General features: G+C 46.6%; 1 protein-coding gene across 9 annotated transcripts in view; it reads left to right on the top strand.

Moving 5' to 3' along the window:
• The window catches only part of ZBTB46 (zinc finger and BTB domain containing 46), a 48,084-nt gene that overhangs the window by 17,397 nt on the left and 6,276 nt on the right, over positions 1 to 24,411 (top strand). For 8 of the 9 annotated variants that reach the window (XM_065691764.1, XM_065691763.1, XM_065691761.1 and 5 more), the window contains 5 exons: positions 11,313 to 11,594; positions 17,312 to 17,484; positions 18,648 to 18,699; positions 18,789 to 19,100; positions 22,037 to 22,212. In XM_065691764.1, coding sequence (XP_065547836.1) covers positions 11,313 to 11,594; positions 17,312 to 17,484; positions 18,648 to 18,699; positions 18,789 to 19,100; positions 22,037 to 22,212 — 995 coding nt within the window. The remainder of the gene's footprint in view (positions 1 to 11,312; positions 11,595 to 17,311; positions 17,485 to 18,647; positions 18,700 to 18,788; positions 19,101 to 22,036; positions 22,213 to 24,411) is intronic. The other variant, XM_065691766.1, reaches the window with a different exon arrangement.

The following is a 24,411-nucleotide window of genomic DNA, read 5'->3' as shown; positions in this document are numbered from 1 at the left end:
TGTACTGTCCAAGGGGTGGTGTGGGGCTTGGACAAGTCAATGCAGTAAACCGCATGCGTTGGGGTGACTGCAGTAACACAACTGCAGCAATGACTGGTTTAGGCAACTGAGCATGGACTGAAAACAGGGCGAAATAAAGAGATTGTCTTACTGAAAGCTGGATGAAGTTTCTGTTCTTTAATTCCTAATCATTAAGGAGTTAAATGTAGGTGTCCTTTTTCCTTACAACTGTTTGCAGAGGAGAGGAAGGTGGCTTCGGGTGCTGGCACAGCGCAGCGCTGACACAGCGCATTGCCAGGCACAAGCAAATTGTGCCAAATCTTGTTTTAAAGGTGTTTACCAATAAAAGAGGTGTTTCTGATAATGGGAGAGGGGAAGCTCAGTGGTGGTGTTTGGGGAAGTAGTTTCAATATTCCACCAGTGCCTGTAAAGCAAAGGGGAAAACCGAACAGCGACACAGCATTGGATGGGTGCATATGGACGTAACAGCAAGGAGCATCTCTGCATGCTTCCCCTAAGGAGCCCTGCATGTATCTTAGGTCACAATTTCTTATCTTTTGGTAGATTTTTCTGGTATTTCAGAGGATTTGAGATCTTGGCATATTCAGTTTTGGTTAACAGATGGACATCTTGTCAGCAGCGAGCCCACATGGGCTGTGTGTGTGGATGTATGGTTTGGGTGAAATCAGAGCTGGTGCCCCAAACCATCGCTGTCCTGGTCCCTACAAGCAGTAGGGTCTCACACTAATATTACCCATCTCCAGCAGGTGGAAGCAGCCCTCTTGTGAACTGCTCCATCTCCCACGTTGAAAAGCCCCAGGGTTCTGCTTGGGTTGGTTGTTGGTAACCCAGGTTCTTCCCTTTCCTGCTGGAATTCAGTAGTAGTGTAGGTGTGCCACCAACTTAGCTCCTGTGCATGAAGAAAAATGGATTCTCTTGTGTGAAAATGGATGATGGCAAGTGTCTGCACTGCATAATGCATGTTTAGGATGTGTTTAAATCTCAGCTTGATGATGGCTTTGATTTAGTAGTGTCAGGCCTCATGCTTTAAAACAGACTTCCTAGGGCTCTTTTTGCCTTACCCATTTGGAAGTGTCCCTACAGTATTATTCATAGCTAGGATGAAAAGGTACTTGTTTGCTGAGGAAATTGGCGTTGAGTGGTCTTTCTTAAGTAGCAAAGAGGAAGAAAGTTACCTGGAACTCTCTGTTCTTTGGCTCATTCACTCTTCTGATCTATCCAGTTATTTTAAGATGCTGCTTGCTAAGTCTGAAAGCCCCCATTGTGGGATAATTTGGGTGCCAGTTGCAAAAGCCTCTGTTCTAGAGAACTAACAGTCCTTCTGGCAATGCAGAAGCTGATTTAGGAGGGTCCAAAGCTCAGTGTTAGTGGCTTCCTCCTTGAATTGTGCAAGATAACTCATTCGGTCTTGCTTGCAAGCACCACTGCATTTCAGCAACATGCAGGCAGCAATTTGGAAGGATGAACTTGCAAGTAACCATTGCATCACCCTTTTAATTCGGTGGTTATTTGGGGCACAGATAAAAATACTCTCCTATTCCTGTATTATACAGGATTACTTCATTTATGTTGCAAAGCAGCATGTTGCAGTCACTGAAACTTTGCTGTTGAAACAACTGAAACCTCGTGTACACTTGATACTGGTGCCTCTTCCAGTGGGAAATGTGTCCGTATCAATACAGATAGAATGTACTAAAGTGTCCCAAATACATGGTAGGCTGTACTGAAACACAAGTCTATGTGGCCTCAAAAAGACAGAGTGTTCTTTTAATTGAAAGGATAAGAAGATTCTTTCCAAATCGGTTGATTCTTTACCTGATGCTGCAGAGTCCTTGAAGTTGATCGCACTAGGGATTAAAATAAAACGGAATGTCTGGAGTAATCTTATGAATGGTAATCTAACATCATGGAAATAGCAAACCAAGCAAGAGATTCCTAATACCTGCCATGAAGAGTGTATCCTCTTCATCCAAGAAGGAATGATCAAACAGGATGTGCAATAGAGCACAAACCAAGTTGGGATGTGGGATTAGAAACCTCTCAGTCCCTACAGGGTGGTGTCAGTCAAGCCCACAGCTCCGTGGGGACTGTCTCTCCATCCTAATTTCACTTTATTAATCTGGATTCTCTGTTTAGCATAGAACATGAGGGGTTTGTTTCTCATCCTGTTTGGTTGTTCAGGATGTCAGTCTTGTATGAAACAACCCCATATACGTTTTCCTCACCAAGCTGCAGTAACTTGGACCAGCAGTTCTCCAAAGTAAATGGGAGGATGGGCTTTATAAATAACAACTTTCTTCCTAACTGAGCCAAGAAGAATTTCCTCCATGGCCTTTAAAAATAAGACATCTGCCTTTTACTTTAACCTTTTCTTGAAGTTTGTAGGTTTTCTAAAGAAGCATCTTGCTATTTGTTAGTCTTAAAGATGTTTATGAGATTCAGAAGTGAAGATGCCCTGAGCATCTTCGTTTTCCATAGCTTGTTGTTCCTTTGCTGGATAAGGTTTGCACAGGGTTATGTGGGTACTTGGGACTACAGGTCTGGGTGGTATTTGAGAGCCTCTCACCACAGAGCTCTCACTAGGAGAGCCTTTAAGCTGACAGAATGTTGCTGGTTTTGCCTCTCCATACACTGCAACACTCACTTGGAGGGAGTGTTTGGAAGGATTTATTGATGGCTTTAATGTGTTGGTTCAATCATAGGAGTTGTGATTCGGGAGTTTATTTCTTCGGAAGTCCTCCCACACATCCTTGGAGTGTTTGCACGCTAAAGCTGGGAGTGGATTCGTGTGGCAGTTGGCTGTGAAATGAAGGTGATTATTTTCAAGACACAACAGTGGTTTTTAAAGCTGCTGCAGTTTGGGATCTTTCTGCTTTACTGTGGTTACAAGTAGTGATGTTTGTTTGGTCTGGAGGAAAAGCTTCAGGAGTTAAGCAGTGACCTTCATGGGAAGGGCGGGCAGGACTTCACTGGATCCTCCCGGCTCTGCAGAGCTCCAAGGGCCTTTAATATTTATCACCAAGCTCTTTAATTATGCACCAGTTTCCTCCCTCGTGCTGCGGCCACGTTCAGGTTCATCATTTTCCAATGGCACGATCTGATTTCAGCGCCTGCTGCAGGGAGTTGTGCTGTTACGTCTCCAGGAGGACGGAAGGCAGCTGCTGGAAAAGCCTTTTCCTATCCCTTTATCCCATCTAGAGCTTGGTCTGAATGAACTCTCAGCTAGTTTGATGCAGATGAGGTCTTGGCACCTATCTGAGTACAGGTAGGTGAATGTGTAGGTGATTTTAAGGTGCTTTTATTCCTGCAAGTAAGTCTCTTTCTCAGCAAACTATGGGATTACCTGGAAGTCTTTCACCTTTTCAATGCAAAATCATCCAGTCTCTCCTTGATTATTTTTTATTAAGATGCCGTTGTTTCTATTGTGATACTTGGCAAGCAGATTAGTCCGAAGAGTGAAATAGAGCTCTCGTATAATGAGAAGAGGAAGAAAAATGAGCGTGGTGTTAGTGTTCAAGCTTCAGGTGTTCAAGGAACACTTGAGGATTTTTGTTCTGCAAAAGCTGTGTAATGCCTCTGCCTTTACATGGTGCTTTATAAATAATCTATTTACCTTCTGTTTAAAAGAGAAGAAAAAAGATCTGTAGCTAGCACTGGAAGTTAATATTAATGAAGAAATAAAGAAACAGCAGTGCGAGTGAGCTCATAGGGATGGGTTTGCAGTCAGTGATGGAGGCTGGTGTGAAGGATTTATGCCAGCATGGGATGGAGATAGAGCAAGGGAAGGAGAGGTAGGACAGATAGGAGGAAGAGAGTAAGGAGTGGAAGAGGGATAGTAGAAAATAAGAACTGACAAGTGCTGAGAAGGAAGAGTCTGAATTTGGTGTAGTAAAGGTGGGACTGAGACAGACTGAAGGGATGCAGGGACAAGGTTAAACCAGAACGTGTCTGTACTGGGAATACCTGGTGAGCATTGAGACCCAGTGAATTGGTTTTTTTAGGCTGTTGCACCCAGCTATTCCCATTAGAGATGGATGAACCTTACTGAGGCTGAATTCTCCTGTTTTTTAACTCTTCCTTTTAACTTCTGCAGCCCAGTATTAAACCCCTTTTGCTTCAGTTTGAAGTGCAGCCACATGGTAAATAACAGTGCTCCCACATGCTGCTCTGCCTTGCCTGGCTTCCCACAGTGATCCATCAATCCATCTGCTCTAGCCTCTCCAAAACCTCTTCCTCTGCTTCTCAAAAAGAATATGAAAAGTGTACTTTTTAAGATGCAATATCACATACTTGATATTCACTATCCATCTTATCTAAAATAAAGGTATATTGGTAAACTGTAGCTTTTTGTGGGAAGAAAACAGATGTATTGAAGGAGATGCTAAGAGGAGTTTTAGTAGGTAAATGGGCAGTGTGCAGTAGTAGTAGGAAATAGTATGTAGTTTGAAGTGGCCCACACAGTGTAGCAGCTGAAAAGTCACTGGAGAGAATACAGTCATTTATTCTTCCTTTAAATGGCTTTTGCTTTGAAGAGCAGGAGTCTCCATTCCGCCTGCCACACGGTCCAAGTTCTGGTTGCAGTGTCACAGCTTAAGGCAGATGTTTAATTACCTGTTACAGCCACAACTGAAAACGGGGCTGGTTAAAATGTCAGTTGTCAGAGTAATATCTGATGGCCTAAAGCAACCCAGGCTCAAGTTCTAATAGTTTCCTACTGGTAGTTCCTCATTTACATCACTCTTACGCTCGATTTTGGAAAGATCGTTTCTGAAGGTGAGCGTTTTGGATTGAACCCTTCGGCTCATTGGGAAGGTGCTGGCATGTTTTTTGAGGGTAGGCAACAGATCACAAATTCCCTGCCACTTGGAAATGAATTACTGCATTTTTCCACCTGCTCTTCCTGAAGTTGCAGTTCTGGTGCAAGGCATTAAAATCCTCTTTGCTGTGACTGAGGGGCAGCTTAATGTTGGTTTTGTTGAGAAGGTACTTGGACACCTTAAGCAGCGGTAGTTGGCAGTGCCAGGCTCCCACTGGAGCCAGACCTGGATGGGTGACAGATTTGGGCTCTGATGCCACCCCCAGAATCCCTTCTTCGTGCCGAACTGGATGAAATCGGCTTAGCCCATGTCCTGCATTCCTCTGGCTTCTGGAGCTGCCCCATTTCTGGGCTTTGGTTCTCCCCTCATGGTGTGAAGAATCACTGTGGAGGTGGCAGGAGTTCTCACTGAACGACCCAGGTTCTCCATATCACTGCGGTTATGGGTAACAGAATCATCAGGATGCGATCCTTGCAGGAACAGCTGTTTGAGTTTCTGTTATTAAAGGGTTAGGTCAGGTTATTTTGAAGCCTGGAAACAAAAACCATTGCTTTAAACCCAGGCACTTACTCCCTGGCTACACCCTGGCTTTAAAATGGTTCCACCCTAACCCAGCTTTAGCTCAAAGCACAGTGTGTTTCCTTTCCCCACCCTGCATTCCATTTTCCCCAGGCTCCAAAGCCCTCCTCTTCCTCCTCCCTGCGGTAACAGCCCTGATTCTGTTAATCTGCTTTAACTCCAGAGATCAGAGGCACTTCCCCTCTCTCAAGTGCCCTTCTCAGTGGTTTATGTGTTCCCTGTGCCAGAGCTGCGTTTGGCTCCTCTTTACAGATATCTCAGCCTCTCACAAAGAAACTTTACCCCATTTTTGTTTCTTTACTGAAACTACAAGTGAGAAATCAAGAAGATTTGGGAACTGTAACATAAAAAGAATTCTCTGTGATCAGCACCGTTCAGGACATACACTTTCCTATTCGAAGAGCTGCTTTTGCCTTCAGATGTAGTAGGAATTCATCCTGCAGAGGCAGGAATCCAACCCGAACCTGACTTTGCTCTGTTGGTCTTTACTCTGAGTTTCTTGCAGGCACTCGCTTTAGAAGGTCACTGTTCGGAGGGTTTTCCAAAGGTTATAGCTCAGCATCCTGTCACATAACGAGTCCCTGTGCTCATGTTTAATGTGATATTTGGGTGTTCGATTCCTATCCCTTCGTGTTGATGTCTGTTCACATGCAGGAAGAGACTATTGAGGAGCAGCAGAGAATAGAATCGGTGCATGAGGTATCTGACTTAAAGAGGTTAAGCTGAGACTCAATCTTAGTGTTGTTGAAGTGATAGTCTGGAGTTACTGTGCAGTTCTCTGCAGATTTTTTTTGGGGGGGGGAAAGTGTGGTTTAATGTATTTCTGCACTGCCCAAACATTCCTGTTCCTGCAAGGACCACTTTATTACTCCATTTCAGCACAGTTTCAAAACCAACTCATCCAATGTAACCATTTCTCTTTGAATTTGGGTGTCTTGTTTGTATTCTCTTTGAATTTTGGGTGTTCATGGTGTGGGGAAGATCAGTTCTCTGACCAGATTTACCCTGTAGCCCTGCAGAGGGTTGAGTTGGGGTCACTAACAGGCAATAGGAGAGCAGCAGCGAGCCGCTGGGATTGGAGCCAGGAGCTCCTTTTGCTGACACACACCACAGAAAAACATCTGCAGAGTTTGATTCAGAGTTACAAAACCAAATAGCGCAGGAAAGAGAGAGGTTGAATATGGGGTTTAGTCCGATACCTGGAGGAGTGGAGAGAATTTTCCAGTTGGTATTTGGACACTGATGACTGTTTTGAGGAAGACAAACAGGGAGATGCGCTTGTGCTCGTAGCATAGCACTGCAGAAATACTGGTGTAAAACCTCGTCTTTGTGTAGAACAGCATGGTTTATTTCAGAAATAGCATTCTAGAGGTGTTGAGGGGGATGTTTCTGCTGGTAAAACACGTATGATGAATATACCATGGAATCCCAGGATGGTTTGGGTTGGAAGGGACCTTTAAAGGAAGAGACCTTAAAGGAAGGGAACTTTAGATTGGATATAAGGAGGAGGTTCTTTCCTGTTAGAGTGGTGAGGCACTGGAATGGGTTGTTCAGGGATGTTGTGAATGCTCCATCCCTGACGGTGTTCAAGGCCAGGTTGGACAGAGCCTTGGTTTAGTGTGAGGTGTCCCTGCCCATGGCAGGGGGTTGGAACTGGATGATCTTCAGGTCCTTTCCAACCCTGAGTATTCTGTGATTCTAAAGCTCATCCAGTTCCACAGGCAGGGACCCCTTCCACTGGAGCAGCTTGCTCCAAGCCCCTGTGTCCAGCCTGGCCTTGAGCACTGCCAGGGATGGGGCAGCCACAGCTTCTCTGGGCACCCTGTGCCAGCGCCTCAGCACCCTCACAGGGAAGAACTTTTAAGTCCTTCAGGCAGCATTAAATGATCATTACATGTGGTGGTTAAATATCTCTCTTTGCCTGATACTTTCCTGGGTTGTGAAACTGGAGCTTATTCTGAATGCTGAGCACGTTTATTCTATCCACGTGTAGACTGCTATGTTTGTAAACCAGTGCTGATCAAACCCAATACAGCTCCTGGCATTGCTTCTGTGTGTAAACATGACAGCGTGGGAGAGCACTGCGTTTGCTTAACAGGGAGTTGTGAAACACTTTAGAAGGATTTCTGTTAGAAAGGAAGGGGGTATCTGCAATAGAAGCTGCAAGGGTATATTTAGCAGCTGGTGAGAGATTGTCATTTCCTAACAGCCTGAGTGCTCCTTTTTCTCTTTTATTCCCAAGAAATAAACACTAAGAAATGAAAGCTTTTTGTTCTTTTTTACCTGCACGTTTAAAACTTCACCGTCTGTTGCACAGGAGGAGATGAAGCCAAATCTTCCTCAACTTACACCAGAAACATCATCCTTGAGATGACAGCTGAAACCCACTCTCAGGCAGAGCTCGATAGGTACTTGACACAAACAGGCAGAACCATCTCAGCAAAGGAAGTCTTTGATTTCACCTGAGTTTTTTCCTGATGAGTTCAGCTCAGGTCATGGTTTGGCAGTGTCCTTGAGCGAAAAGCAGAGTTTGAAGTGGCTCCCACCTTCCCTTGGGGCTGAATTGTCCCCCCCCCACGCTCTCCTCCACTTGTTCCGGTGCAAATGTCTGTGCAGCCATGTAGTGATCCGGAGTGGGAACTGCTTGGGGTTTAAATATAACCTTTTCTTAATAAACCAGTTTATTTATAACGTATTAGTTCCTGTCTCGAGTTCACCTCACAACTACACACGTAGTCATGGTGCAGCTGAGGGAGTAGCAGAGGAGGATGCAGGAATGAAGACTTGGAGGTGGGAGTGGTCGTGATGCTCATAGAATCCCAGAATGGTTTGTGTTGGAAGGGACCTTAAGCTCATCCACTTCCAACCCCTGCCATGGGCAGGGGCACCTTCCACTAGAGCAGCTTGCTCCAAGCCCCTTGCCCTGTCCCTAGGCCTTTGTCCAAAGCCACACATAGAAGTTTATGTAAAGAAACACACAACCTGTGCTGTGGGGTTTGATGTGGTTTCTTACCACATGTGTTAAACCGAGCAGCATGACTTGCCAGCCCTGCTTCATGTTTGGCTGTGGGAGGGAAAGTATTTGGTGGACTTAGCTGGGGTTCTACTGTTTATGACTGTCAAGTGTGCTTTATACATAAGAGGAGGATAGAAGATTATCCAGCGTTTCTTTAATTAGCTGCAGAGTTGTGGGATCTTGCTGTCACCCCAAGCTTTGGCAAGTGTCCACAAATGCAGGCAAATGGAGGCTATGGCTGGTTTAGTTGCTACCAATGTTGGGGTGAGAGGATGCTGGTGGAGCCGTGGGATGGTGGTGGTCATTCTCCTGAAGCCCCTCAAGGCTTAAATTGTGCAGCCCCTGACACCAGAGGGACTTGGAGCTGTTGGAGCGAGTGCAGAGGAAGCCATTGGAGATGCTGCAAGGGCTGAAGCAGCTCTGCTCTGGAGCCAGGCTGAGAGACCTGGGCTAGGGCAGCCTGGAGAAGAGAAGGCTCCTGAAGGGGAGACCTGAGAGCAGCTCCAGTGCCTGAAGGGGTTGCAGGGAACCTGGAGAGGGGCTTGGGACAAGGGCCTGTAGGGACAGGCCAAGGGGAATGGCTTGAACCTGCCCGAGGGGAGACTGAGATGAGCTCTTAGGCAGAAGCTCTTCCCTGGGAGGGTGCTGAGGTGCTGGCACAGGGTGCCCAGAGAAGCTGTGGCTGCCCCATCCCTGGCAGTGCTCAAGGCCGGGTTGGACACAGGGGCTTGGAGCAAGCTGCTCCAGTGGAAGGGGTCCCTGCCCGTGGCAGGGGTTGGAGCTGGAGGAGCTTTAAGGTCCCTTCAACCCAAATCAGGCTGGGATTCTTTGATTCCAATCAGGTTTCCTATATTCCTTTTACATTAGGCTTTCATGTGTAGGTAAGAACTTTACTGGTTTGACATTGCTTTTGAAGTTTGAGATGTGTGGAGAAGCTGTTGCCAGCATTGTAAAAAATCAGCCTTGTGTTTTATTCGAAACTAAAGAAAAATAGTAAAACACTGAAGCCAGGAAGCCAGCAAAGCTTCCCTAAAGCTGCTGTGTTTGGGAAAGTCAGCTGCTGTAATAGAATAACTGCACAATAATTCTTTGCTAAAGAGACTAATGAGCTCAGTGCTTCAGAGCAGCCTTAATCCCTGCTCAGCTCCCTGCTCCAAGCAGGATTCCCTGCGAGCAGGGCTGGAGCCCGGGCGGTCACTGGGACTGTCTCAGCAGGGTGAGGAATGAGCTGAGCAGGGCTCGGATGGAGCTCGGGGGCCTCCACGTGAGCCCTCGCTTGAGTAATGGCAAAAGAGAAGCTCATTTACTATGGGTTTACGTCAGGCTGCAGCGCTGTAGTAAACAGTTTGGATTAGTGGGAAGTGATGGGAGCTTTTGATTCATAGACTTCTTCCCTAAATCTCGGTAAAAGAAGTTGTGTGCTGGAGGGGAGCGCAAAGTGGCTTTGGAGGCACCGAGAAGGGGAACTTGTGAGTTTTGGGGTTTTGGTGCACTGTGAGCATGTCAGTACTTATGTGACTAAGTGGGTATTTATTTGGCCTTAATGTGTGTTTGATTAGGTTCCATCAGCTATAAATACTGGAAGCTCTAAAGCCTCTATTTCACTGCCTGTCACTGCTGTTGGCTTTTGAGGAGCATTTACTGTCTTGTTGTGGTTACAATTAATCTGCGTGTGTTTTAGCAATTAGTGTTTATGTGCAGCAGGCAGCAACGGGTCTGGCAACTGTCAATCAGCATCTGGAGCTGGCAGGGGAGGAGGCCGGGAGGAAACACAAGGTGATTTACTGCCTCCTGCTCCTTTGGCAGCACCGGGCTGTTGACAGACACCCTTCCTGGCCCGAGCTCTTTGCAGGGATTTGCCACGGAGGCTGCGAGGAGCGGAGGTATTGTCGTGTCTGTGATGGATAAAGCTGTTCCGTTACCACTCCGACGGGTTAGAATTGACTTTCTCTGCCACCTTCTGTAAGGTTTTTGAAGTCTCCTCGTTTCCCTTTATGCAGAAGCATTAGTTTTTAAACCAAACTTCATTATCATCTAGAAAAATGTGTATTATATACCTGTCAGCCGCTCGCTCAGTAACAGAGGGATGACAAAATGTGTAAGAAGTCAGAACAATTGAATCCCTCTGCTTAGCTGATATGTACGAAAACTGGTGATGGGAGATTAAGGAAGACACAGATGGAGGAGGGGAAAGGGTTTGCTTGAAAGAGAAAACATCGCTGATAGCTCACATAGTTGCTGCTGCTGTGCGTGCAGCCCCCAGCCTGGGGTATTCCATCTCCAGGGTGTAGGAGGACTCAGCTAATGATTGCCTTTTCCTTACTGTTTGCTTTGAGGCTTTCTGGTACAGCTTCGTGGAGTGGGTCTTTAAGGAACCTGGAGAGGGGCCTTTGGGCAAGGGCCTGTAGGGACAGCACAAGGGGAATGGCTTTAACCTGCCCGAGGGGAGACTGAGCTGAGCTCTTAGGCAGAAGCTCTTCCCTGTGAGGGTGCTGAGGCGCTGGCACAGGGTGCCCAGAGAAGCTGTGGCTGCCCCATCCCTGGCAGTGCTCAAGGCCAGGTTGGACACAGGGGCTTGGAGCAAGCTGCTCCAGTGGAAGGGGTCCCTGCCCGGGGCAGGGGTTGGAGCTGATTGAGCTTTAAGGTCCTTTCCAACCCAAACCAGGCTGGGATTCTGTGATTTAACACGTGAATGTAATTTCAGCACTAGCAGATACCCTGAAATCATAATTTTAAGTAAATAATTAAGGTTTCCTGCAGGTTTTACTGCTCATGGCGAGGTCGTGCACCTCCCTCTGCCCTTCCTTTGGCACTGAAGTTGCGGTGTTCCACATCTCTGGAATCCTCTTCCCTCTCTGACAGCCCCTCTCCCCACGCAGGTGCTGAGGTGACGGTGCCGGAGCCCAGCAGCTCTGACAGCAGAGTGGAGCGCTCGGAGCCCTACGGCAGCGTGGAGGAAGCGCTCCTCACCGGGGAGGGCACGTACATCCCGCAGCCGCTGACGCCGGAGAAGGAGGATGTGCTCCAGGCTGCCACCGTGGCCAACCTGCGCGCGGCTCTCATGAGCAAGAACAGCTTGCTGTCCCTGAAAGCCGACATGCTGGGAGAGGACAGCTCTCTGCTCTTCGAGTACCTGCCCAAAGGCACCCACTCCCTCTCTCGTAAGTTTGCGTTTCCTTTTTGCTTATTGACACTTTAAGTGGTTTGTGAGGAGAAAACGCGGGTCGCTGGCTTGTGTGTTACGGCTCATCTGTGTGGATCCAGTTTTATGTCCTGCTTAATCCCGCTTTCCGTAAAATGAAAACTGTGTCCGGTGTTGATCCAGCTTCAGTGTTAACTGCTGACGCCGTGGAACAAAGTACTTAGTGTGTACGTGTGTAGTGTCCTCAAATCTCTGGTTTACTCATTTGCACAATGGTACTTACAAAGAAGACACAAAGTACTTGAGTCCTTATGGCAGAAGGAGGAGCTCCGAAGGGTTTGAATCCAAACTGACTGATGCTGACATCTTGCCTGTTGCTCCTGGGTCTGTAGAAACAGTTGTGGGCTTGTACATCGAAGGATCTTTACTTCTTCCTGTTTAGTTTTAGACCTCTCTCTAAGGAGCAGCTATTGATTGTGTTGTTATACTTGCACATGGAAATGAATGGTTTTTCTCCCAGTGATGTGTTGGAGGCAGCTGAAGTGTATGTTAGGTGTGGGCAGCTGATTTTTCAGCATACTTTTGTATTCATTACAGTCAAAGTAGTTGGATTCTCTAGCTCACATAGAAAGAAAAACTACTAATGCTGTATTTTAATCATGCTCTCAGAAGATGGGGTATAAAATAGAGGAGGGACTGGCTCTCTGAGTGCTGCATCTGAGGTTCCAGCAGAAAAGGTTTATTTTAATCTATACTGAGAAAATGAACCAATTAAATAGAATGAAAAGTTCACTTATTTTGCTTTTACTATCCACTGTGGCAAAAGATAGATAACTTTTAATGGTATAGGATCATAGAATGAATCCCAGACCAGTTTGGTTGGAAGGGGCCTTAAAGCTCATCCAGTTCCAACCCATGCCATGGGCAGGGACACCTCCCACTAGAGCAGCTTGCTCCAAGCCCCATCCAAGTGGTCAGCTGGTGGCTTGAGCTATGTGATAAAGGGAAATAACTGCACCAGGTAATGTCAGTCTTAGTGTCTCTTTACACTTCTCAGTCTGAACAGTAAAACTATTTAGTTGATCTTTCTAAGTTTAGAGAGAAAAGATAAAGTTGTACCTTATTCTGCAGCCGAAGTGCTGCAGTGTTCATCTTCCTTCCACGGTAGTTTTCTTACTGGATGATCTCCAATTAAATCAGATTTAGATGGTTCAAACAAGGCTCCTGGGATGAAAATCCCTTTGTTGCAGTGCAGCAGCAAAGACCCTGTAGAGCAGTTCAGCCTCTGGCTTGTGTGCAGTGGAAAGAGTGCCCTCAGCTGGCACCGGGACAGGGGGAGCTCAGGAGGGTGATTTATGCACGGTGGTTTCAGCTCTGTCTTGTGACAGGTGAGATCAGTGCTGTCATCTCTGTCATGATAAATGTTGCTAACAACAGGGCTGTCTCTATCCATCATCCTTCCTTCACTGGAGGATTTTAGGTTTTACTTAGAAGCTGAAACACCACTTGGCATAAAGACAAATGAGTAGAAGACAGTCAAATTTGGGCTGGAAATTAGAGATAGCCCAACCAGAGAAGCGGAGTTTGGGAACAGGAGTGGTGATGGCAGGAGCCCAACAGGGTTTAAGATAAAGCTTGGTCCCTTTAGAAAAGGAGGTGAATGATAGATGATTGGTGGGTGCAGTGACTCAGGAGGTCCTTCCAGCCTGTGTCTGAGGTCCCTGTGTTCCTGTCCTCTTACTATAACTTCAGTTTCATCAGCTCAGCTCCAGTGATCTCATCTCTATAGGAGCAAAGTGAATTGTATGAGGCAAACACAAGACAGGTCACTTGGTGTAGCTCTCGCACCAGAGCATGGATGGGGCTGGGGCTTCATACAAGGATTTTTACAGAAGGATGGAGTTGAGGGACATACTTTGCATTCATCTTGTTCTAACCCAGTTATCAATTCATTTTAACCACTTATAAAAGACATTCTGCTCTAAGACTCGCTTTTAAGTGGTCAGTATGAATACAATAGGGCATCAAGTCTTAATGAGAGTCCTCAGTGTATAAAGGGACAGTAAAGTGAGGGGTAAGAAGGTTCTGGAGATCTAAAAGCACAGTCTGGGTTGGTGCTAGCTTTGTAGGTGTTTTTCACATTCTACTTCAAACACAATTTGAGGATGTTGAGTCATTTTAAGTCCTGGGTTATATTTAAGAAGAAAAAGGTGGGGGGAGTAGGGAGAAGCACGGGGCAAGGAAAAGGTTTTCTTGCTTTTTAAATCCAAAACAGCACAGTTTTCATATGTCACATTGGAAAAGGAAACACTCGTTTCAGGAATTCGAAGTGATCAATGTCTTTTGAGTTTAAAACTGGTTTTAACCTTAGCTGCTGTCACTGGAGTGTCCTTGTGTGTGCTTGTGAGGCACTACAGTAACTGACTCAAGGAGCAGTGCTTGGGGTTATTTGTCTTCTCTGGAGGAAACACTTACTGGAAGTGGACAGAGCTGAAGAGTGTATTTATTATCCATGGTAAAAGTGGGATGAGCTGTGTCTAAAGGGGATCTCACTCTCCAGGTCACTGCATATGTTAAGAGCTTTCATTTTCCCTTCTGCATAGTTCACACTGTTGGAGGAGTTAAAAGAGGAAACCCCAAAGTTTTCCCTTTACCCTGTGTGCTGCTTTCCTAATTCACTGTATGTTGTAATGATCATTTGAGGTGTGAAATCACTTAACATTCTCCTGATGGAAAACAAAGCCTGGGGTGTGTGAGGGCCGGTGTATCACTGTGATGGAGTCAAACGTAAGTGCAGCATTTCTAAAGGAAACCAGTTCAAACTCATTTCAGATCTGGAGGGAAGATTTAAGTAGCTTGCTATTTGGTAACACAGCTGTAGACAGCCTGCAGCTCTGAGAACTCTGGTGTTCATGGTGTATGATCAAGACTGATGTTGTTCATGTGCTTGTTGGAAACCTAAAGAACATGTGGTGTTTGCAGCAAAAAAGACCATGTACGTTACTCATGGGTAACACTGAGGTTGTCTTGGGAGCCATTCATTACTGAACCTGCCCAGTTTGCTGTGGGGATCTTTCAGATCAGCCAGTCTAAGAGGTTCAGTTTTCATGCTCTGTCTGTAAAAGCAGGTTATCCCATGCTGGTTTCCAGCTCCTCCTCCTGAGCTCCTTGGCTTCATAATGCGTGTCTTACTTCATTTGTGGTACTGAACTTTGGTAGCATTGTTCCGGATGGTTACACCACAGCTACTAAAGTCTCAAAGGCTTTAGTTGACTCTTTTTAGCTGCTTTTGCCAAGTATAATCAACAGAATGAGACTTTAAATATTCATTAGCAACCGAGCTGGTCAGTCCATGTCCTTGTTCTCCTTTGGGGGTGCTGGGCTCCCCTGAAGGGCGACTCTCCCATGTTTCCAGAATAGCACGTTGCCTTCTTTTTTATATGTCTAAGTTTGGCTTTTCCTGTTTACCCTCTTGCAACTGCAACTGTTTATAGAAGCAATTCGTACGAAGCTCGCTGGCTGAGTGATTCCATGGTACACAGAGCCCTTTTCTTTGGGCAAACAGGCTAATACGTTATTTTTAGGCAGTGGTTCATTGAAGCCAACCACTTCCACTGGCACTGGCTGTTGGAGGAATGCATTTTACCCAGCGGTCAACAGCCCCAGGAGGGAGTTGAAGGGGTTCAGTCTGACATGGAAGTTTTGTACATGGTGCGTGAAGATTTATGGGCGAATGGATGTGATTTAAGCACTATAATAACCTTTGTTGTTCTCTTTCCCTCAGTTTCCTCTCCAGATAATACCATGTTCATAGGAATATTGTTAAACCAAGGCATCATCTCTATGCAGAGCTGACTGATTTCTGATTGAGAAGTTAAAACACTTGTCACTAAAATCTATTTCAATACAAATTTAGGAGGGGAGGAAGGTTTCTCCCAGTATTAGAATGGGACAGAACACGAATCCAGGTGCTGTTTGCCTTCTTCTGTACAAAGTGTGGGTCATTTGTGTGGGTTTTTCCTCTTGTGTTACCTGCAGTTGTTGAAACCAAATAAATCTGAACTGTTGGTTTAAAACTCAGCTTTGTGCTTTGTTGTGTTGTACATCTTGGTGGCTCATGGTGGGTGATGGAGTTTATTGTTCCTCCTTTAGCTTTCACATGTGTGTAGTTTCCTAGGAACCTGTATAAAGCTGTGAAGGTGCTAATACGGAATTACTCCAGCCAGACCCCACTGGCTTCTCTTTACTGTGTGCTATAGCACATGTTGTTTGATGAAGTGCAACCCAGAGATGCCTCTTGAGTTCTCTGTACTCTCAAGTGTGTGGCTTCGATGTAAACAGGAAGGTTGGAATCAGTTTGGGATGTTCGGGGGGAAAACCAGGGATATGCGGATGTCTAGGCAGGAATTCTGCTGTGGACGTGGAGTCACAGTTTCTAATGGGAAATACTGATGAATTCATGGTTTTCCTATCTGGAATTTATGGGAGTTTAGCGTTTTGTTGTCCTGGCTTTAAATTGCAACAGCCCCAAGTGAGCATCACCAGCACAAACACATGGAGTATTGTTCCCTTGAACAGAGGTAACCACGTTGTGCAAGATCTCCGTCTGTGATCAAAGCAGAGGAAGGTACATCGAACATCCAGCCTGTGGCACGAGAGCAGAGTTTCCTCTGGGAGCTGATACAGAGTTGGGTTTGGGATTGCTGGCGTTCAGAAACCTTTGTTGTGCCCCAGATCACAGTGTGTTGTACTTGGCCCTAGAATAAACTTGGACTTGTTATTTGTAGCTTTATATCCGTAAAGGTCTCAATCAGGCTCCTTTGTGTGAGAAATAAAACAGCCTTTAGGGCATCGAGTGCTTTAAATAGGCATTTATTTCCTTTGATGCCATATTTGCTCCTCATTTTGCCTGCTTGCCTTTCGGAAGTAATGACCTGCTCACTATGTTGTTGCAGCGTTCAGTCAAGGGGGTTGTTAAAGTTTGCTTCACAGTCTGTAACGTCTGCTGCTCTCAATTACGTGCTCCTTACTTGTATTTAGATGTGTTGTGCATTAGCAGGGCAGTTTGTGGAGCAGCATTTACCATTTGACCAGTGCTACAGATTGACTGTTGCAACAGCTTCTGTTTCAGACAGACAAATGATGTTTTCCTTTTTAATCTATGGTAGGTTTTTGGAATCTTATTGACTCTCAGGTATCATTGAATAGTTTTGTACAAGTATCTGCGCTTCCGTGCTTGGTCACCAGAGAATGAAAGCAATACTTTCCCCCATCTTTTGTAAAGCACTTTGAGATCAAAGATTGACAGTACATAATAAGTACACCGCGGTCAGATCTGGAGATCTGGAGCTTTGCCACCAAGTTTCAAACAAGTCAGCAGTAGAATCCGGTCTCTGTGTATGTTACTTAAAGCTTGAAATGGGTGTGAAGTGATGCTTCTCCCAGAGGTGTCTTTCAGCAGTGTGACTGCCCTGGCTGTTTGTGCTGCTCTCTCCCTATGGACTCCCTTAGTGACGGTGCCACACGGTGTGACACCACCACACACACCAGGCGTTAGCGTGGGGAGGCTGGTTTGAACACAGCAAACACAACAGAGCCTCTAGCATCAGTGTCCTGCTGCATCCCCTTCTCCCGCTGATGGAAGATACCCTGCGAGCGCTGCCTTTGGAGGCCTGGTGTAAAGCCACCAGCTGGTGCTGGTGCACGTGGGTGAGATTCATTTCCTGTGTTCCCCAGGGCCTGGCACCAACTTGAATCGTCCAAGGGGCGAAAGTGATGGCAAAGTGGAAGCACCATCTCCCCCGCTGCCTTCATCACACCTTGCCACTCAGAGCCCCCCCGAGGCCTGCTCCTCTGGTGGCATGTCACCAGAAACCATGGCAAAAGGAGAGGTGCCTTCCTCCACCCAGGTAAGATGGGGCGGGGGGGGAAATGCCAACAGATTGAAGTGCAAAGGTATCTGTTTCATCAAATTCTGCCTGGTTTTGGGTGTCCTGGTTTCGGGACATAGGAGTGCTTTGAAAAACCTCCTGTTTCATACTTTGATCTGTTAGCTTTGTTTTGGTTTTAAACACAGGGTATTTTAAACCTAGGATGTCCGTTGAGGTCAAGGCTGGTGCTGTCCTAATTTTAGCCTTTGTGCCTTTCCTCGGCAGAACTTGCATTCACAAAACTGTGGTTTTGAAGGATACATGCCCTTTTTATTGTAAATCCTTCTGTTTGTGAAACATAGCATGCAAGCACAGAATGGCATAAAGATAGCTGAGACCGCAGCTATCCACTGCCCACCTCTTGTGTGTTGCGTTTAGATTTCTTCTAACTACCTAAATTGGGATAGAAGCAGGTTGGCTTCTGTATTACACTCTGACATCAAATTCATAGCTTCCTATGGCATTTCTTAGTCTTTGTATTTTGGAATGATGCTTTAATTCCGGTAAAGAAACGGATGGAAACACAGATTTCCCTTTGCAGTCATCTCGGAGCAAAGGGAGCTGCTCAGAACGGCCACTTGCCCATCCCCAGCAGACCTGCCCAGGCTGCATCACGCCTCTGCCCCATAGAGAGGTGCCATCTGCCACACGCTGGCACACTGCAAATGCTGCCTGAAACCTAAACATCACCTTTTATTGAGCTTTTGGATCAGCAGTGCCAGAAAGCGCCGCATAAAGGGAGTTATGCAGAAGGTGTTTGTTTTCTATGGGGAAAGAAGAAGTAGCTGTGTAGGGCTAAGGGAAAACTTTCCACTTCTGTTGTATCTGCTCGAGATTTTCTATTCATTGGCCCCAGTGGGAGCTATGGATGCTTGGTGAGGCTGGGAACTGAGGACTTACCCAGGCCCCAAAAGGGCATGTCGATTACTCTCTTTGAAACACCAAATATTGCAAAATACAACCCAATAACTTGGCTGCTTTGAGAGTGGGAGCCGTGTAAAGGCAGATTGGTGGCCAGGAGAAGTGATGAGCCTCCCTTGAAGAAGGGGTGAAGGCAGAGGTAAGATGGGGCTCTGAGCACTGATGCAGAGACGTGCTCTTGTGAATGCTTGCCTTAACTCCAGGATGCTTTCCATTTGCAGGCCGCTTATGATGGACTTTTAGCACTTTGGCAGTTTGATAACTCTGATTCAGGTAAGCAGAGAGAAAAACGAGTTTTAAACCTGTCACTGCTTTACACCAGAGGACACTGATCTGTTCGTGTGTCTCTGTTTCTGTTCTAGATACGAGTTTCTCCAGATCCGAAGACATGGATGGAACCACTGATGGCCTCTCCCAGGATTCCAGCCTCACCAAGAGGCTGACCTGTGGTTTCTGCAGGAGGGTTTTCCAGCACGCTGAAGAGCTGAAGGAGCACATCCATGAGCATGCCTTTTCCATGCTTTTCCCATTGGACTTGGTTGACTGCCCCCGACCGGGCCTCACTGACAGAGTGCTTCCCAATCCGCTCTCCCGCTTCCAGTGCTCCCAGTGCCCTGCCACCTTCACTCTGAAATCCAACATGGATCGGCACGAGAAGACCATCCACTTCCACTGTAAGAAGATGCAGTGTCCTAACTGTGCCAAGCTGTTTTGAGACAAGACAGACTTAAACAGGCACCTTATGTCTGTGCACTTGGGTGCCTGTGTCTGTCTCTCCTGTGGCCAGGGCTTTGGTACACGGAAGAGCCTCAGTAGCCACATGAAAGTGTTACCCAGGCTCTGCCCTGCTGCATGGGCTCAGGCTTTGGGACAGTGTAGGACAAACTGAGGATCCTGAGGACACGTAGCTCCTATTGTGTGTATGAGACACTTAAAGTAGGAAAAGCAACTTGATCCATTGTTCTCGTGCTGCAAATAAACCTACCACAGGTGTCTTATTAGAGAGTAACTCCCCAAAGCTGAGTAGGGGATAACATGCTGGGTCCAGGCCCTGCGTAACTGCAGCCACGGTGTGATTTGTGTGCAAAGAGGACTTGGGTCAGCCCATGTAATGGGCTCTTTGGCTGTTTTACTGGTGTGATCGTACTGTGTGCTTGCTTATACGACCTCAGACTTCTCATGAGTAGATCTCAAAGTGCTTTATAAAAGAAATGGTGATGTTTTCCTTGTATTCCCTGGGAAAATAACATACCTCAGCTTGTTAGCAATAGGCTTAACAATAGAATTCAGTCTGCTGAGTTCTGGTCTAGTGCTGTGTCCATTAGACAAGCCAGACATTTCATCTGGAGATGGGGAGCTGTGGCAGTGCTGGGGTGCTCAGCCCTGTAAGCTTTGTAGGAAGCCTGGGTTTCTATGCATTGAACAAAGAAAACCACGCTGCCTGTTCACATGTGCAACAGGGGACATGACTTGGGCTTGAGAATTGTCCCCAGGCTTGTATATTTATTGGTACTATCTTTTCTAAGAGACACACAGGAGTGTGGCTGTGGTTTCTATCATGTAACTTAGCCAGCCTGTGACGTTGGGGCTTTACACAGCAGATCTAATGTAACTTAGGGTGTGCATACAAAATCAGTCACTGGAGGGTACTCTAATGCCTTTTTTATTACATGAAAATCAGATATTTTTATAAAAGATTAACTATTTCCATATCTCTTGCTATATATTTACATGCAAACCAGGATTATAGTAACTGTGAAAGTAGTGTAATGAAGTGTGGTGCTTCTCAGCTGCTCCGAGTACACCACTGCCTGTCAGCAGCTTGAGCTTCAGCATTGTAGGATTGATTCCTTAACGTGGGAGAGGGCTGAGAGGGTGAAAGCAGCTTCTCCACGTGCTCTTTGGAGGTGTTCAGGAATGTTCTTGCTCCTAATGTCGCTGCATCTCAGGGAGACCAAAACCAGCATCAACTGGTTGTGCATAAGGTGGACTTGCGAGTTTCTTGCCAAGCTGTTTCCCATAGAGAGATCCTGGAATCTGCTGCCCTTGTGCTTATGGAGAGGGAACGGGTCTGGTGTGGCTCTGCCCTGCCCGATCCTGCTGGGAGCCAGGGCCTTGGGAGACATCTCTGTGCCGCATCAGGGCCTGCAGGTTGGGAAGCCGGAGTTTCCTCACTTGGCTTAGTTCTTATTCCCTTCTCTAAAGCACTTTTCCCTCACAATCACAGGATCTGATTGCTGTTGGGATCTCCACGCCAGTTTTTTCCAGCATGACGTGGTGAAACCTGGCGTGTGGAGCCGCTTGTCCCACTCGCTGTGGTCCGCACTGTGTTGGTGGTGTTGAGTAGCACCGGCATGGCCTGGGGCTGGAGGAGGGAGGTTACGCATCCCCTCGTGACTCCCATCCATCAGTTTACAGCTTCCTTACCTTGTCTAGACTCTGTAGTAAGAGGTTTATAGAGATGCTGGGGACTGTTTCTGTGTGGCCTGTCACTCATAACTGAGTGTGATAGACGAGACTGGAAATGTGTTTCTCGTATATAGCTTTGCATTGTAGAACTGACGAAAGTGGGCTCCTTGCCTCTGGTTTTATAGACAAGGGAGTTTTCAAATCCAAAGGAGAAGATAAAGCAACAGATTCTTTCCCTATAATATAAAAGAGGAGTAAACCAGTAGCTAAATCTTGTACATAAGGCTATAGGTGTGAGCAGGGCTGGTGAGGTATCTGCCAGAGCTTCCTCTGGGCATCAGGACGCATTAAAGGACCTCCTTTGGGAGGTTCCTAAAGCAGTGCAAGTGCAGAGCCACTTGAAACCAGCCCTTCAGGAGTCTGCCTGATCACAGTGAGTGATCTTTACTGACAGGGAATAAGCTATTGCTTAGTGCTTTCCCTGGTGTCAGTATTGCAGCCATGGCCCAGGTGCTTGCATTGATTTTTAGCAGTAGTAGTATTTTCCCTGGCAAATGAGACCCTTGGGCTGTCTGTACCATCTGCATCCCCTGGGGCCACTTTCAGCAGCTCCTATGGAGATGGCATGAAGAAAAGACTCAACTGTGTCAAAAAGGCTTCAAGGTCTACCCCTTTTCTGGCTCAGCAAAGTACAATTGAAGAGGGCAGAACAAGGCCCATCAAGCACGGTGGAAGTTGGACGGGGCTTGGAGCAAGCTGCTCTAGCGGAAGGCGTCCCTGCCCGTGGCAGGGGGTTGGAACTGGATCAGCTTTCAGGGGTGTTACCTTTGTGGTGTGCTGCTCACAGCTATCTGCTGCCTCCACAAATAACAGTGTTAGAGGTTTAGATCTCAATACTTGAGATAATTCATTATAATAAGAATCACAGAGTTACTTGGCATTGTTACTTACCAAGTAAGCGCCGGGCAACGTGCATTACAGACTGTTGCTGCATGTTTGTGCGTTGATGTGTTCAGAAGCTTGTCTGGTGAAAATACTTGAAGTTCTTTAATAACAGAAGTGCAATAATATCAGGATTAAAACCCCTGTAGATGGTTGAGGGGTGTGACTGTGATTTCACAGTGAACCAGTTCAACAGTGAACCAGTACATGAGAAGACTGACCTTTTGTAATCAGCACCTTCTGCTTTACTCTCTTGCAGTCAACGAGTTCACAGTCATCAGGAAGAAGTTCAAGTGCCCCTACTGCAGTTTTTCAGCCATGCACCAGTGCATCCTGAAGAGACACATGCGATCCCACACGGGAGAGAGACCCTATCCCTGCGAGATCTGCGGGAAGAAGTTCACGCGCCGGGAGCACATGAAGCGGCACACGTTGGTAAGAGCCCAGCACAGCCTTGGCTGGCAGCGCCAGTTATCACTTAGAGATAAGATAAAGGATAAGATAAAGATAAAAGATGAGATAAAGGAGCTTCGTGTGAGTGAAGTCTGTATTTCGTTTTCCCCTCCGGGGCTCCTCTAAAGGCCTCTCCAACATCTTTTTTCCCCACCATTCAAAGGCCGTGTTTTGCTGCCAGTTCATCCAGAGGGACCCTCCCCCTCCTCTCCTAGCACAGTGTAGGAAGCTTTAAAGCACTCAGCAAGAAGAATTCCAGGTAAAGCTACTCTGGTCTGGCAATGCTGAATTGTCACCTTACTAAAGAGAGCTACTCCAAGGCAGGTAGGTTTGTGCCACTGGCTGCTTGTCACAGCTCCTTCAGGAACAACATTTTAAGCCAAACTTCAGGTATTTTTTAGCTAAGAATTAATTTGCCATCCTAAAGGGCTTCCTCAGAGCTTGGTATAGGGGTGATACTGTGGAAGAGCAAATAGTTTCTGTATAGTTATGTCAGTAATGCACCCCAGCAAGCTCTGGTGCCCCTCTAATTAAGGTTGTAGAGAAAATCTGGGCTATTCTAAATACCGAGGATGGTGGCTATGAGGTTCTAATACAGTGAGGTATTAAAAATAATCAGTGTTGACAGGTAGTGACTAAGAATTGATTTGTTGAGGTAATTTAAGTAACTTTATCCATATATCTGTTATATATATCATATTTATGGTGTCTGATAAATTTTGAGTGTAAAGAATAACGCACTGGAGGAGGTGCTTGGAGTAATTCCTGTTCCCTGGTTGTAATTCTCAAGAAGCCACAAAGAACTTTTAGGTCCCTCATCCCAGTCCTGCATGCGTGTGCGTCCCCTTGTGTACCTTCCTGCAAAGGCAGTCTAACAGCAGTAACACAACTCACAGAACCACAGATGGGTTTGGGTTGGAAAGGACCTTAAAGCTCCTCCAGCCCCAACCCCTGCCCCGGGCAGGGACCCCTTCCACTGGAGCAGCTTGCTCCAAGCCCCTGTGTCCAACCTGGCCTTGAGCACTGCCAGGGATGGGGCAGCCACAGCTTCTCTGGGCACCCTGTGCCAGCGCCTCAGCACCCTCACAGGGAAGAGCTTCTGCCTAAGAGCTCAGCTCAGTCTCCCCTCGGGCAGGTTAAAGCCATTCCCCTTGTGCTGTCCCTACAGGCCCTTTTTCAAAGGCCCCTCTCCATGCAGAGCTTGCCAAGCAGCAGTGCTGCCCATTGCAGTTATCCCCTTCCTTGCACAGGGCTGGACAAGGGGCTGATGTGCCGAGTTGCCGTGGTGTTCTTTCTGAGAACTTTCCCTTTATTCTTTTCCAGACCTTTAGCATGTTGTCAGCACAGTGTGTTCCCCTCTCTCCCTTGGAATGTCAGTATTTAGTCAGAATATGGTCTTTCTAATGCCATTGTCAGACGCTGAAGGACAACACCATTCCTGTGTTTAACACTAATTTGGTGATAAGGGAAATAAGATTAATCTCTGCTCAGCAGCATCCAGGAATATGTTCACTTTGAATATGCCGACTGAACTGTCAGGGTTGGAAGAGAGGAGAGAGGTGCTCAGGTTTCTAATGGGTATTTCAATTACATGTCATTTTAGTACCTGTTTTATCATTTCTTTTTTGTATCCATGACCACTTTCTGTAACCCTGTTCAGCGTTTGATGCCTGAAAGTCATTCTTCTGGCAGTTAAAACGAGTGATACCTATAGATCCTGTTGGATGCCTCAGACCAGCCCTGTCCAACTGCCTTTAAAAACCTTAGACGTAGTGCTTTAAAAAGAAACGAAACACAATGGCTGTGCTTGATGCAGTTGAAGAACACATCATGGGGACTAGCTCAGGGCACAGAGAGCCTGAGGCCAGAGCACATCACAAGAGCATCCAGGCTTTGAACACGGCTGGGACCAGTGTCATGCAAAGCCTGAGCCAGTGCCCTGTGGTTGTGAGGGGGCAAGATGGGTCAGTTTGTCCTCTTCTAAATAGCTTTAGCTCAGCCTGGTGCTGTGGATGAGCACAGGATTATGCAGAATCCAGTTGTGAGAGCAGGTGATCCCATGTGGAGGCAGGAGCAGGGAACTGGCCTCACCGGGCTGCTGGCTTAGGATGAAAGGAAGGACTTTTCCACACAAGATGTGTAGAATCAGGAAAACCTTTCCTATGGGATGCTGTGAGCATG

The sequence above is a fragment of the Lathamus discolor genome, chromosome 11 (assembly GCF_037157495.1).
Source record: "Lathamus discolor isolate bLatDis1 chromosome 11, bLatDis1.hap1, whole genome shotgun sequence".
NCBI lineage: Eukaryota > Metazoa > Chordata > Aves > Psittaciformes > Psittacidae > Lathamus > Lathamus discolor.
The sequence above is the reverse complement of the archived record's forward strand: the minus strand, read 5'-3'. Positions and strand labels throughout refer to the sequence as shown.